At 51.5% G+C, this 14,519-nt stretch overlaps 1 protein-coding gene across 11 annotated transcripts in view; it reads left to right on the forward strand.

Moving 5' to 3' along the window:
• FRYL (FRY like transcription coactivator) overlaps positions 1–14,519 on the forward strand; it is a 2,483,143-nt gene that overhangs the window by 1,693,372 nt on the left and 775,252 nt on the right. For all 11 annotated transcript variants that reach the window (XM_086962669.1, XM_086962670.1, XM_086962671.1 and 8 more), the window contains one exon: positions 722–907. In XM_086962669.1, the coding sequence (XP_086818795.1) occupies positions 722–907 (186 nt within the window). The remainder of the gene's footprint in view (positions 1–721; positions 908–14,519) is intronic.

A 14,519-nucleotide genomic window follows, 5' to 3' on the forward strand; every position in this document is an offset into this window, starting at 1 on the left:
GGATATGTTTTCTTAACCAGTGTGAGACAAAGCCGCTAACTGGCTACTGTAACAACTTTTTTGTGTTCAATAATGACCTCCGATGGGCCACTTTTGGGTAATACAGAGACTGGCATTGACTCAGATTTTCTCTTTGGCTTCTATGGGTGATCTTTTGCATTTTTCTTTTAAATTACAATTCCTGATTCATCATTACTAATTTTTTATTTTTGTATCATTTTAATAATTACATTTGATTCTTGTTATTTAATAGGTTAGAATTGTACCGGTTATTTATCGACGGTGATGTTTTGGTCTTGATGCTTTGAAAGAAACACTTCATTTTTGATCCACAGCAAGGATTAGCCACGAATGCCACATTTTAACCTGTTTTATACTTCCTTGGAAGTGGGTTATTTGACTTTGTTGGGGCTCATTCCTTGCCTGCCCCATGAGTTAATTATCCAGGTTCTCACAGGTGGTAACTGACAATTCCCCCCTTTCCTAAAATTTTCTATAACCACATTATAAATATGATCGAGGAAATTTAGCTGGATTCTAGTTTCTTTTTTTAGTTTCTCCATATATTGAAGGATTTTCATTCACAATATAACACTAACTTGTTTATTTTCTTGTCAATTACTGTCTTTTCTCTGTTTGTTACCTTTTTCTAAGGTTTGACTTTTATTGTGCAGAGTCTTCACACACTTTTCAATAATTTTCACCTTTGCCTCCATCTTAGGGTTTGACCACTACCATCCAGAGGTGTACGAACATTGTAAACGTCTCCTCTTGCATTTGCTGATTGTTTTGGGCTCCAACAATAATGTCCAGACCGTTGCATCTATCCTTCTCAGGAACAGGGATTGTAATGAGCCCAGGGTGCTTACAGTCAAACAAAATGCACATTTAGATTACACTTTCACAGGTAAGAATGGATTCTGAATGATTTCTGTTATAGTAAACTGGAACTCCTTTCTAATGTGTTTTTTATGACAATTTTGTTTCATTTGTGTGTAAGTGATTTATTCTGCAGAGTTTTTAATTTTTGGGCACCAAAACATTATTCTTAAGTTTGTGTAATCCCTTCTTAAATTGAATACAGATGGTGTTTAAAAACATTTTATTCTAGCCAAAACGCACAGTACAAAACACAGTATCCCCACGCATCAAAGGCAGACAAAGGGTGCCAGACTATTGGAATTTTATTACGTGCAAACTCTGAGAAATTCAAACCTACAACTGTTCTCTGCAAGGTCCTAACCAACCTGTAGGACAATACCTAGTAAGGACGAGAAGATGAGATAAATAGGAGAAAATTGTATTCAAAAGACTGCTCTAAGCCCGAAAATAGCAAGCCATTCATTCATAGCGACGTTAGACTGCAGCATCTCCAGTTTAATGATCATGCAGTATTTAAATTCCCAGAAATACCATTTGTCTACACCCAAGGTGGATAACAAAAATTAGAGAAATCACAACAAACAGGACACATCTTTTGGAACCGTCTCATCTGCCCCAACCTGATGTGTAAGACCTCCCCTTTGCCCTACATATGCCATCTTTAAGGATGTGGAAAGTAGACTTATGCGCTATGGTTGCTGTCATCAAAAGTGATTCATCAGTCAATCAATCATCCGGTACTTATAGAGCGCTGCTGATCACCGAGAGGGTATCCAGGCGCTGTGCTGCGAAGTCGGTTAAAGAGCCAGGTCTTGATTGCAGGGGTGTAGGGGAAAGGTTTTCCAGGACTTGGCGGTGAGGAGGGGGAAGGAACGTCTTCCGGTTCGGCGGCAGCAGCAGATGTGTGGTACTTAGGCCAGTGGAAGTCCCTGGGAGGTAGGTGGTAGTTCTAGCAGTGGTTCATGCAGGGGGGTCCTTGGTCATGGAGGGCTTGATAGGTGTGGGCTAGGAGCTTAAATTGGCATCTTTTCTGGGTTGGATAGCCAGTGGAGGTCTTTCAGGTGCTGAGTGAGGTGGTTCCTCTTTCAAACTTGAGGGTCTGTCTTCCTGCTGCATTCTGGATCGTCTGGGGTCTTCTCATGAGTTCTGTGGGGGAGCTGCATAGAGTACTTTTGCCGTAGCCCATTCGGCTGAGGATGAGGCCTGCATCACAGTTTTCCTGGTGTTGCTGGCGAGTCTTTGCGAAGCATGTGGAAGCAGATAAAGAAAACAGCATTGACCTGTTTAATGGAGAGTTTGCTGTCCAGGATGAGGCGTGATTGTTCAGCTGTCCCCCCAGTGCCTTCCTCTTTGAGTGGTGAGTTTGGGGAAAAGGTCGCAACCCTTCTTTTTTCTTGTCTTTGTCTATATCATTCTCCTCCATGACCACAACAAAATCTCCCCATGTAACCTCTCATCTGAAAGAAACAGGTTAGTGTTAGATTCCTTACTGGAGAATATCCCGAGGCGTCAGACTGGATCAGGAAAGTTTTCTTCAGCAGTACCCCTGCGCCTCGGTAGGTGTCGTCTGCGGCTCCGCGTCCATCATCGGGATCACCGGGATAATGTCGTCGGAGTACTTAGAAGCCGCCCTTTCGCGCTAACGTCAGTTCTTCTTTTTTCCGCGCCAGCAAGAGCAGATCTGGGAAGAGCAGTACTCTAGTCATTTTTTGACTAACTTTTTTGACCTCTTTTGATCACTTTTCGATTCTATTTCGACTCGCGGTGCCGCTAGGGATGCCTGGTTTTAAACCTTGCGATGCCTGTCACCGCCTGATGGTGACGGACCCCCACTGTCGGTACCTTCACTGACTCGAGGCCAACCACCATGACAAGTCGTGCCCCGACTGCCGGGCCTTGGCCTCGAAGGCTAGACTGGAGCGGTCCCATAAGCTGCTTGAGCTCCGGAAGTCGGCTTTGCGCCGCTCTAGGTCCCAGTCGAGGAGAAAGTCAAGGGACAGGTCGCAGAGCCACAGTCATCGCCGCTCGTCGAGTCACCCCCACTCATCGGGCTCAAAGTCCTCTGGTAAGTCAAGGCATTCGAAAAAGAAGTCAAAGAGGCGTCATCGCTCTTCTAACTCCCCTCGAAACTCGCGCAATGGGGCCGGGGGTTCGGGTGACACTGCCCGCGCGGCTCCGTCTGAGCCGCAGGCGCCGCGTCCAGCTCCTCACCTGCTGGTCCCTGAGCTGCACGCGACGCTGTAGGAGATATGTGACTTCCTCGTGGCCATGAGGACTCACTTCCCTCCGTCGGAACCCGTTGTGCCGCCTTCAGGTCCCACAAGTCCGACTGGGAGCCCTAGCGGGCCGGCGGCTCCGGCCACGGCGCCGTCTGGTGCTTCGGCCCTAGGGGACCTCACGACTCTTCCGCTGGCACCAACCCTGAGGGTGTCGCTCTTGGTGCAGTCTTCGGACGACACCGCCCCCAGTTTCAGCCTCGCTCTAGGTGCGACGACGGATCGGCGGCACTCACCGCCATCTCAGATGCCGATGGGTGACTAATTCACATACGACCCAGCTCCATCATTTTTGCCTGGTTTCCAGGAGATGGATGACGTGGAGGACTGGTAGGGGTCTGAGGACCCTCTGGCACAGCAGTGCCAGTTAAGCCAGGACTGGGCAGATGAGCTGGGTGGAGGCCAGTGGTCTAGATACTTCGCTTGACACTGGATTCATCTCGCCTCCTTCCGTGGCTTTGTAGGAGGGTGCTACTTATAGCGTGGTGTTGAACAGGGCGGCCAAGACCTTGGCTCTTGAGCTCCCTGTCGCGGCCGTGAGGACTAACCTCCTCACTGAGGTGCTCAAACCGCAGACAAGCTCCTCAGAGCCTCTACTGCCGTTTAACGAAGCCCTCACCCACGTTCTGATGGGCACCTGGTCCAAGCCCTATACAGGCCTCCCTGTTCGGAACGTGGCCCGACGCCACCACCCGGCTCTGGCCGTACCCTGCTTTCGGTCTGTTCACCCCACCCCAGAGAGCCTGGTAATTCAGGCCTCTACATCCCAGACCGCATTCCCGACTGCTCCTCCGGATTGGGAATCCAAAAGGTATGATCAGTTTGGGAAGAAACTGTTCTCCGCTCTGAGTTTGTGGCTGCGGTCTGTGAACACCGCCTGCATTTTGGGCCTTTACACCCACTCTCTGTTTTATACGGTTGCGGAGGTGCTGCCACAGTGTCCGGAGGAGGCCCGGAAACAGCTCGGCAAAGCCCTGGCGGTGGGGCGGGATGCAGCACGATACTAGATTCGATGTGGAATTGACACCTTGGACTCGCTTGGCAGAGCGATTGCCACAACGGTGGTGGTTCGCCGCCACACCTGGCTGAGGTCTTCCAACTTCTCTGAGGATGTCCAGGCCACGCTCATGGATATGCCCTTCGATGGCCGCCGCCTCTTTGGCGACAAAGCGGATAGTGCGCTAGAGCGTTTTAAGGACTCCAGGGCTGCGGCCAAGTCCTTTGGCCTAGGCCAATGCCAGCAAACGTCCGCTTTTTTCACCTTTTGTGGCCAAGGAAGGGGCGCTCCCACACGTCCAGCCAGCACAGGCCGCAGAACCAGTCTCAACGCGGTCGCGGACGTTGTTACCGCCATGGCGGTACCAGGGGACAACAGCAGTGTCAGTCCACATCCGCCCCCACAGCATTTGCCTCAAACCTTCCTAGTCAGACATTTCAGGCCCATTTGACGCCAGTGGGGGGCAAGGTTCGCCATCACCTTCTCCACTGGCGTGCCATCACGTCGGACAGGTGGGTGCCTCAAATGGTCTTAAGGGGCTTCTGTAGGAAGGTGGACATCGGACTATGGTTACCCCCAACTTTTTGCCTAGTGTTTAGCTGGTTTTCGACTTAGTTTACCTGGGACCCTGCTATTCAGGACCCCAGGCCCTCTGCTCTCTCTGTTAAAATGGAATCCATGTACTCTAGGTACATACCAATTAAGACATGGATCACCTTGTGAGCCCCTGTACAGTGTACCCTAGGTACCCAGGGCATAGATGCATCCAAGGCCTACCAGGGACTGCAGCACGTATTGTGTCACCCCTGGCCTGGCCTTACTATTTGACACAACTGGCTGATCACTCAGCTGGGGCAAGGTGGTGTAATCACCCTTTGCTTTAGATATAGTATCTCTATATGTAAACCATACAAGGACACACAGTAACCTATAAGTCACTCCTATGGCAGGCCTTATCAATCCTGGAGGCAGAGTGCTTGGTTATGTGTGAGATGGTGCTCTAGCATGAGCTGAGCCTGTCTGCAGCTTTCGGAACCATGTCCTTTAGCTGTTTCCTGATAGTGTCATACCATATACTCTGAAGTGCATTATGAACCTCGCGGTTAAATGCTAACTCTGGTTTGACCTTATCAAAACATGTCGAGTAAGGTGTCATACGAATTGGAATACTACCCCCTCGCCAATTCTGGCGACGGTGGTAGCATTCCACCCTTCTAGAGGGACACGACATGTACCTAACTGTGAACCCCGGTTAAAGTTAACCCGAGCCTCAGCATCACAAAATGGATGCTGCCACCACAGACACAAGTCTGACCTCCTGCTGCTGGGAGTCCTTCCAGAGGGGGGAGGCTTGGACAAAGGGTTTCCTGCCTTGGGAGGTGCTAGCACCACCCCAGACAGGATTTTGTGTATCTGGATAGGTAGGGCTGAATAGAATCAGACATGCCCGGGGCACACAAGGTGTCCCCGTGCATAGGCCAGTTCAAACCGGTGCTGGGGCACTCCAGCCCCAGCTCTGGCGTGAAACTGAACAAAGGAAAGGGAGTGTAACCACCCCTCTTCCTGGTCCCACCCATAGGAGGGACCTCGTAGGTAGTCCAGCCCCTAGAATTGGTTTAAAAGTAGGAGCTGAGTCCCAAGACGGCAGATTACCCTGAAATTCTACTACATAATAAGAAACTCTGGACCTTCGACGTTCTGCTGCTCAGAAGACTGAAGAATCTCCCTTGTGGCCAAGGAGTGGCCACCCTGTGAACACAGGCACCATCCAGCAATCAACGACTGCTTTGCCACCGCCCGAGCCCAGAGCCTGACAAGAACCAGACTCCCAGACATCTAACAGCCCGATCCACAGTCCCTGCAAAGCTGAGAGGACTGGAGGCGACCTGAGACGTGGGACCGGACCTCTTGGAAAGCCCACAAGATGCTGATTGCGCAGCACCTGAGGCACCCTCATCGATATGCTTGGGGTCTTGAGAAGCCCCACCCCCGAGCTACATTTGCACCAAGGACCAGCCCTCCAGCTCTCACGAGATCTGTGTGGGGCCCTTTTGCTGTGTTCCACTCGACGCGCCTTCAAGGTTACTAGTCCGTTGGCTAGTGGCCATTTTGGCGACCAAACGACAACTTTCCACCGCTGGTTTTGTTGCTCCAGACTGGCCCTTGCTGCTACTAAAAGCAGCAACCCCTCTGACCTTGCTGGTTAGAGTGAGAAGCCTTCTCTGTTTCCTGCGTGGCTTGCGATAGCCAAGGCCTGTTTGCTCCGATCAAGAAGCCGACTCCGCCATCAACTAGAGCCTACGTGGGACAGCTCGTGAGTGACTCCTGGTCGTCGTTATCGTCGCCTGGTCCACGCTGCTGAAGAGACAAGTTTCACGACATCACCTGTTGGCACCCGACCACGCCTGGTTCCTTCCTGGTTCCACGCCGGTCACTGGCTAGTGACTGTGAACAATATCCCCGCTGCTTTCAGGTCTTCACCACTACAGATCCACCGGAACTCTTCACGTCAGGTCGCCTGCAGCATCAACACTCCAAGGCTCCATCTGAACCCCTGCAGAATCCCGACACACTTTGGCTCCACTGCACCCGCTTCCTGTGGGTGAGGTAACGCTGGCACTCCGGTGCCCCCGAGTAGTTTAACTCTCCTAGTGTCCAGATTCCAAAGGGTTAAGTTCTAGACTGACCGGAAGACTTCCTACCTTCACCTTTTTAACTTTTACGCATCCATTGATTTCAATGTGAACTGCTCCTAACTTTGCGCACTGCAAACCAGATCCCGTGGGCCTCCTAGTTCCTAACTTGTGTTAGTACAGCATAGCCCCAGTGATGCCCTAGGCCTTACTTCCTTTCGACTTGTGGTACTTATAACACTTCTTTAGTATATGGTTTTAGGGGTCACCCGGGCCTATCCATGTTTGTGCCACTTTTGTACACTTATCAATTGTATTGTTTTAACGTGTTTGCTTCTGTTCTCATAAAGAGTTCATGGGACTATTTGTAGTAATAAATACATATATATTTTGAATATATATCCTGTGTGGTGTCCTTTCACTTGGTGTTCAAGGGGGTTACATATGGTAATACAGCTGGCTTCACATGCCAAAAGAGTTTAGCCTAAGACTGCTTCGTCCACGCTACCACTAGGATAGCTGGTCTATAAGGTTGACTTACAACCAATCACCATAAGGGTTGTTTGGACTGATACAAGGTGGTCACTAAAACTAGTGAACATCATATATCAGGCAACTTCTCACAGCCTCCCCCCCATTGAGCCGACTCCTCCGGCCATGCCACTGCAGTACCACCGTTTATCGGGGGATCACTTGCAACTTCTACAGGAGGAAGTTACTGCCCTCTTGGCCATGGGAACAATTGAGCGTGTCCCTGGGCCAGAAGTAGTATGTGGTTGCTATTCCCACTACTTTCTGGTACCCTGGAAGGGCAAAGGAGGCCTACACCCTCTCTTGGACCTGCGGAGCGTCAACGGCTTCCTCCGTAAGGAGAAGTTCAAGATGCTGACTTAGGCTCAGGTCCTAGCTGCCCTGGACCCGGGAGACTGGATGGTGGCGTTGGACTTGCAGGACGCATATTCCCACAACCCCGTCCTGCCGGCCCACCAGCGCTACCTGCGGTTCATGGTAGAACATGAGCACTTTCAGTTTACCGTGCTCCCCTTCGGCCTTACCAACGCCCCACGGGTGTTCACGAAAGTGATGGCGGTGGTCGCAGCTCATCTGCGCAGATCAGGGGTTTCAGTCTTACCCTATCTCGACGATTGGTTGTTGAAGGCAGGCTCGCCCCAAACAGTCGCCTCCCACCTCCAGACTACAGCTGACCTCCTGCACTCGCTGGGGTTCTCCATCAACATGCCAAAGTCACACCTGTGTCCCTCTCAGAAGCTCCTTTTCATCGGAGCGGTTCTGGACTCGGCACAGTTTTGGGTTTATCCCCCTGATCAGCGGGTTCAGGACATTCAGGCTCTGATTACGATCTTTCAGCCTTTATTCCGAGTTTAGGTCCGGTTGACGCTGCGGCTCCTGGGGCTGATGGCCTCCTGCATCCTTCTGGTGCATCACGGCAGGAGGAGGATGTGGGCTGTGCAGTGGGACCTGAAGTTTCAGTGGGCTTAGCATCAGGGCAACCTGTCCGACCATGTCCTGATCTTGGAGGGCACTCAGTCATTTGCAGTGGTGGCTCACGAACCGCGACTGGGTCAGCGGCAGATCCCTACCCCAACAGTAGCACGTAGTGGTGACAGATGCGTCCTTCCTGGGATGGGGCGCCACATGGGAGAGGGGAGATCAGAGGCCTCTGGTCTCCGGCGGAGTCCTAGTTCCATATCAATCTTCTGGAGCTGTGGGCGATCCGACTTGCACTGAAGGCATTCCTTCCCTCTGTCCGGGGAAGTGTAGTGAGGTGTTCACAGAGAACACCACCACCATGTGGTACTGCAACAAAGAGGGCAGGGTGGGGTCCTGGACCCTTTGTCAGGAGGCTCTGCGCCTCTGGCAATGGCTGGAACACCAGGGCGTCACCCTGGTGGTTCAACACCTGGCTGGTTCCCTGAACACCAGGGCGGACGAACTCAGCAGCCGGTGCTTGATGGATCAGGAATGGCGTCTGAACTCTGACTTGGCGCAAGGTCTCTTTCAGCAGTGGGGAGAGCCTTGGTTAGATCTATTCGCCACCGGAGAGAACGCGCAATGACATCAGTTTTGCACGCTGAAATTTCCAAGGCGGCACTCGCTCAGTGACGCTTTTCGTCGCGAGTAGAGCTGCAGTCTGTTGTACGCCTTTCCGCCTATACCACTTCTGCCCAGAGTGCTGAAGAAGATCAGGCGAGACCGGGCCCAAGTCATCCTTGTGGCTCTGGACTGGGCACGAAGATACTAGTATCCCGAGCTACTCAGCATGTAAGTTGATCCCCTGATTCGTCTGCCTCTTCAGGAGGACCTTCTGTTGCAGCAGCAGGGGACGGTCCTCCACCCGAACCTGTCTAGTCTCCACTTACATGCGTAGAGATTGAGCGGCAGCAGTTGAGGGCATTTGACTAGCCTCCTGAAGTCTGTAATGTGATTCTGGCAGCCAGGCGTCCCTCCACAAAATCTGTATACTCCTGCAGGTGGAACAAATTTGTGGCATGGTGCACAGCAAAGGCTGTGGGTCCCCTTCCTGCCCCTCTTTCAGAGGTTCTCCTCTTTCTTCTTTCTCTTGCCCAGCCGGGCTCTGCTCTGGGCACTCTAAAGGGCTCCCTCTGTGCCATTTCTGCCTTCTTACGGCTCCCTGATCAGCCCTCTTTGTTCAAGTCCCCAGTTGTAAATAGATTCTTGAAAGACATCACTCATATGTTCCCTCCTGTTCCTTTCGTGATGCCTCAGTGGGACTTGAACCTTGTTTTGACTTATGTGATGTGCGCTCCCTTCGAGCCACTTCATAACTTTCCTCTTCGTCTCCTTACTCTTAAGACTGCATTCCTGGTTGCCATCACCTCTGCCAGGAGAGTGAGTGAGCTCCAGGCTCTTTCTTATCAACCACCTTTCCTTTCTGTCCATCCAAACAAAGTTGTGTTGCGGACGCGACCCTCTTTCCTGCCCAAGGTAGTTACAGCCTTCCACATCGGGCAGTCCATCACCTTGCACACCTACTTTCCACCTCTGCATCCCTCGGTAAAGGAAGAGCGGCTCCAGAGTCTGGACCCAAAACGTGCGCTCTCTTTCTATCTGGATCGCACACGCCAGTTCCGGGTGGATGACCAACTCTGTTGGTTATGTGGGCGCTAAGAAGCGACGGGCAGTGCACAAACAAACCATTTCTCGATGGGTCGTCTTGTGCATCAAGGCTTGTTACTCTGGCTAAAAAGGAGCCTCCTGTGGGGCTACGTGCCCATTCCACTCTGGACACGGCGGCTTCTACTGCCCTGGGTCGGGGAGTCCCCTTGCAGGACATCTGTCAGGCAACTACATGGGCCTCGCTGCACACGTTCGCAAGACACTAATGCTTGGACAGCCAACTCGGGAGAGATGGCTTTTTCAGTCGTTCCGTTCTCCAGGACTTTCTGGTGTGATCATTGGTTCGCAGACCCAGCACCGGGGTTGGTATTGCTGGGGTATCTATTCTAAGGTAAGGAATAGAATACTAACCTGTTCCTTTCAGATGCACAAGTTACTGCCCTTAGGTAACGATATATCTGTAAGAAACAGTAGTTAGTATTAGATTCCTTTCCGCACCCTCCCATCCTCCCCGTTCTGCGAACCGATATCTAGGGTTAAGGTTATCCCCCTTTCAGGGCCCTAGTTTTCATGGCACCAGTATTGGTTTTGATCATGGCTCTGCGTTTCTGGCGCGGAAAAGCTGTGTATAAGAACTGATGTCAGCGCGCGAGGGCGGCGTCTAAGTACTCCGACGTCATCCCGGCGCCAACGACGACTGACGCGGAGCCGCAGATGACTCCTACCGATGCGCAGGGGTACTGCTACGCAAAATTTTCTGGATCCAGTCTGACGCCTGGGGATTTTCAAAGGTAAGGAATCTAATACTAACTACTGTTTCTTACAGATATATCGTTAAAGAAGGTAAGTAACTTGTGCGTTCTGTATAATATATAGGAACCTGGGATGAATCATCATTTTGAATAGGGCGACTCTTCCCTGGGGGATAAGTGGCACAGATTGACACTTTCGGAGGACTTCCTTGGCCCTCTTAACTATTGGGCTGATGTTGAGTGATCAGGCGAGTTCAGGGAGCAATGCGACCCAGATTCCCAGGTATTTAAACAATTGCCACCTGATGGGTTTCGTTGATTGCCAGTCGAAACAATCTCCCGATATATACAGAGGGACCAGGGGGGACTTATTTGAATTCAAACGCAGGCCGGAGACCTGCTCGAAGGAGCGCAGTACCTGGAGGCATCGGGGGCTGGACTGAGTCGGCTCTGAGAGGAAAAACAGGACATTGTCTGCATATAAGGCGGTTTTGTATTCGCATGAGCCTTGCCACTTGCATCTCTGAAACCGATCATCAGACCGAATAAGGCAGGCCAGGGGCTCCATCACCAGGGCGAAGAGGAGGGGCATCCCTGTTTCGTGCCTCTTCCAATCGGGAACATCTCCAAGAGTGCGCCATTGACGGGCACCCGCACTTTGGTTCTGGAATACAAGACCCTAACTAAGCTGCAGAAATGTTGGCCTAGACCCATTTCAGCCAGCCCATCTGTGAGAAGTTGGACTGATATATGATGCTCACTAGTTCTAGTGATCACCTTGTATCAGTCCAAACAACCCTTATGGTGATTGGTTGTAAGTCAACCTTATAGACCAGCTATCCTAATGGTAGCATGGAAAAAGCAGTCTTAGGCTAAACTCTATTGGCATGTGAAGCCAGCTGTTTTACCACATATAACCCCTTGAATACCAAGTGAAAGGACACCACTCGGGTTGTTATGAAAATAAAGCAAGTATTTATTAACTAACATACACCTCTGAACTCTTTGAGATCAGAGGGCTAAGCACATGACAAACTCTTAAGAAAAATACGTTTAAGTTACACAAATTACAATGGTGCCATAGGGGCACGACAAACCATATACTAAGTAAGTGGAATGTGAAAGTTGATAATAGGAATGGAGCTGTCCAGAGGCTGTAGGATCGTTGGGACCACGCTATACTAACTTCAGGTAGGTAATAGAAGGCCCACGGAACGCGTGTGCAGTGTGTGAACTCACACGCGAGATGCGTAACAGTGTCTATGGACAGTACAGTTCAAGAAAAAGGTGAGTACGGACAATCCTGACTAGGTAGAACTAAAACGACTGTGGAACTGGAAACTAGGAGAGTCCAGCTACCCTTGAGCACTGAAATGCTCGTGTTACCTCATCGACGGGCTGCGGGTGCATAGGTGCCAAGTTGTGTCGGGTTCCGGCGTTGAAGTCTATAAAGCCTGGAAGAAAAGATGCTGCAGGAGGTCAGGAGGAAGATGTCCGGTGTGATCCAAGGGTGGATCAGTGAAGAGAAGAACCTGAAAGCAGAGGGGACAATGTTCAAAGTTACTAGCCAGTGACTGGAGCGGAACCAGGAGTGGAACCAGATGTCGTCGTCTCGATCAGGTGGACGCTTGTCTCTGCAGCCACGTGGACCAGGTGGAGTCTTCGACAACCAGGATGGAGGCACGAGCTGTCCCACGCAGGCTCTCGCTGTCTGCAGTGTCGGATTTGGAATCAACAGGCCTTGGCAAAGGCAACCCATGCGGTGAGTGGAAACGGCGTCTGCAGTGGACCAGGAGGGTCCGGGGTGCTCCTCTTTTGGAAGGGAGCAAGGGCCAGTCTGGAGCACCCAGACCAGCAGTGAAGATTTCGCAGTTCGTCGTCTAGGAGGTCACTAGCCAGCCGGCAAGTGACCAGACAACGCATCGAGCAGCAAACAGGCAGAAGGGCCCCACGCAGATCTCGTGGATGCTGGAGGGCTGGTCTTCGGTGCAGGAGCTGCTCGGGTCGGGGCTTCTCAGTCCCCAAAGCACTTGGACGAGGATACCTCTGAAGTCGTGCTGGAGCGAAGTGCTGCTTCTTTTAAGATGGCCTGTCCCACGTGTCTCGTCGCACCCACGGATCTCAGCTGTGCTGCAGATGTAGGTAGAGGTCGGAGAGGTCTGGGAATCCTGGTCTCGTCGGGCTCTGATGTCTGGATCCTTGCAGGAAGACGACAAAGGGAAGCAGCTGGCTCTGATGGTGCCTGCTTGTGCAGGGTGGACACTCCTTGCCCACAAGGGAGATTTCTTCAGTCTTCTGTGGAGCAGAACGTCGAAGTCCAGAGTTTCTTCTTGTAAAGTTGTTCAGGATAATCTAATTTGGAATGGGACCAGCTCCTACCTTTATCCAGCTAAAGGGGGCTGTACTACGACTAGGTCCCTCCTCTGGGTGGGACCAGGAAGGGGGGAGGTTACACCCCCTATCCTTTGTCCGGTCTTGTGCCAGCTCTGGGGCTGGATTGCCCCAGGAACTGGTTTAGACCGGAGTATGCACAGGGACGCCTTGTGTGCCCCAGGCATGTCTCATTCCTTTCAGCCCTGTCCTACCTAATACACAAAATCCTGTCTGGGGTGGTGCTAGCACCTCCCAAGGCAGGAACCCCTTTGTCCAAGCCTCCCTCGCTGGAAGGACTCCCAGCAGCAGGAGGTCAGACTTGTGTCTGTGGTGGCAGCATCTGTAGGAGAGTAGGGTCTGCAATCCTATGATCACCCCAGATTTTTGCTTTTTGCTTCACTGGTTTACGACTTCCCTGGCTGTGGGCCTGCTAATCAGACCCACAGCCTAGCTGTTCTCTCACTAAATTGACACGTGTACCTTAGGTGCATTTACCAATTGGTACTGGGCCACCTTATCAGACCCCGTAACTCAGGGCATAGGTGTACCCGGGGCCTACCAGGGGCTGCAGCATGTATTATGCCACCCCTGGCTGGCCATCTAAATCTGACACAACTGGCTGCACGACTGCTGGGGCAAAGTGGTGTAATCACCCTTTGCTGTAGATATAGTATACCTATATCTAACCCTAAAATGGACGCATGTAGTCCTATCAGTCACTCCTATGGCAGGCCTTAACAATCCTGAAGGCAGAGTGCTTGGAATTATGTGAGATGGTGCTCTGGCATGAGCTGAGCCCGTCTGCAGCTTGCGGAACCAAGTCCTAATAGCTGTTCTATGATAACGCGTACCATATACTCTTAAGTGCATTATAATCTTCGCGGTTATTTGCTATCTTTGGTATCGCTTTATCAAAACATGTCGAGTAAGGTGTCATACGAATTGGAATACTAACCCCTCGCCAATTCTGGCGATGGGGTTAGCATTCCACCCTTCTAGAGGGACACGACACGACATGTATGTAACTGTGAACCCCGGTTAAAGTTAACTCGAGCCTCAGCATCACAAAATGGATGCTGCCACCACAGACACAAGTCTGACCTCCTGCTGCTGGGAGTCCTTCCAGCGAGGAGAGCTTGGACAAAGGGTTTCCTGTCAGGGGCGGTGCTAGCACCGACCCAGACAGGGTTTTGTGTATCCTAGATAGGCAGGGCTGAATAGGAAGGTGACTGCAAGTGGCACCCCGGTGCTCACTGTGCATCTGCCAGTTTGAACCAGTTCCAGGGGCACACTAGCCCCTGAGCTGGGGAAAGTCCGGCATGGGAGAGGGGTGTAACCACCCCCCTTCCTGGTCCCACCCATGGGCAGGACCTAGTCCCATACCAGCCCCTTTCTTTAGTATAAAGGTGGGAGCGGGGACCCTTCCAGATTAGATCATCTTTAAATCCTGAAACTACTTTCTACGAAAGGAACTCAAGACTTCTTCTCAAGATTTCTCCCTTGTGAC

This window comes from Lissotriton vulgaris, chromosome 3_1 (assembly GCF_964263255.1).
Source record: "Lissotriton vulgaris chromosome 3_1, aLisVul1.2, whole genome shotgun sequence".
Taxonomy (NCBI): Eukaryota; Metazoa; Chordata; class Amphibia; order Caudata; family Salamandridae; genus Lissotriton; species Lissotriton vulgaris.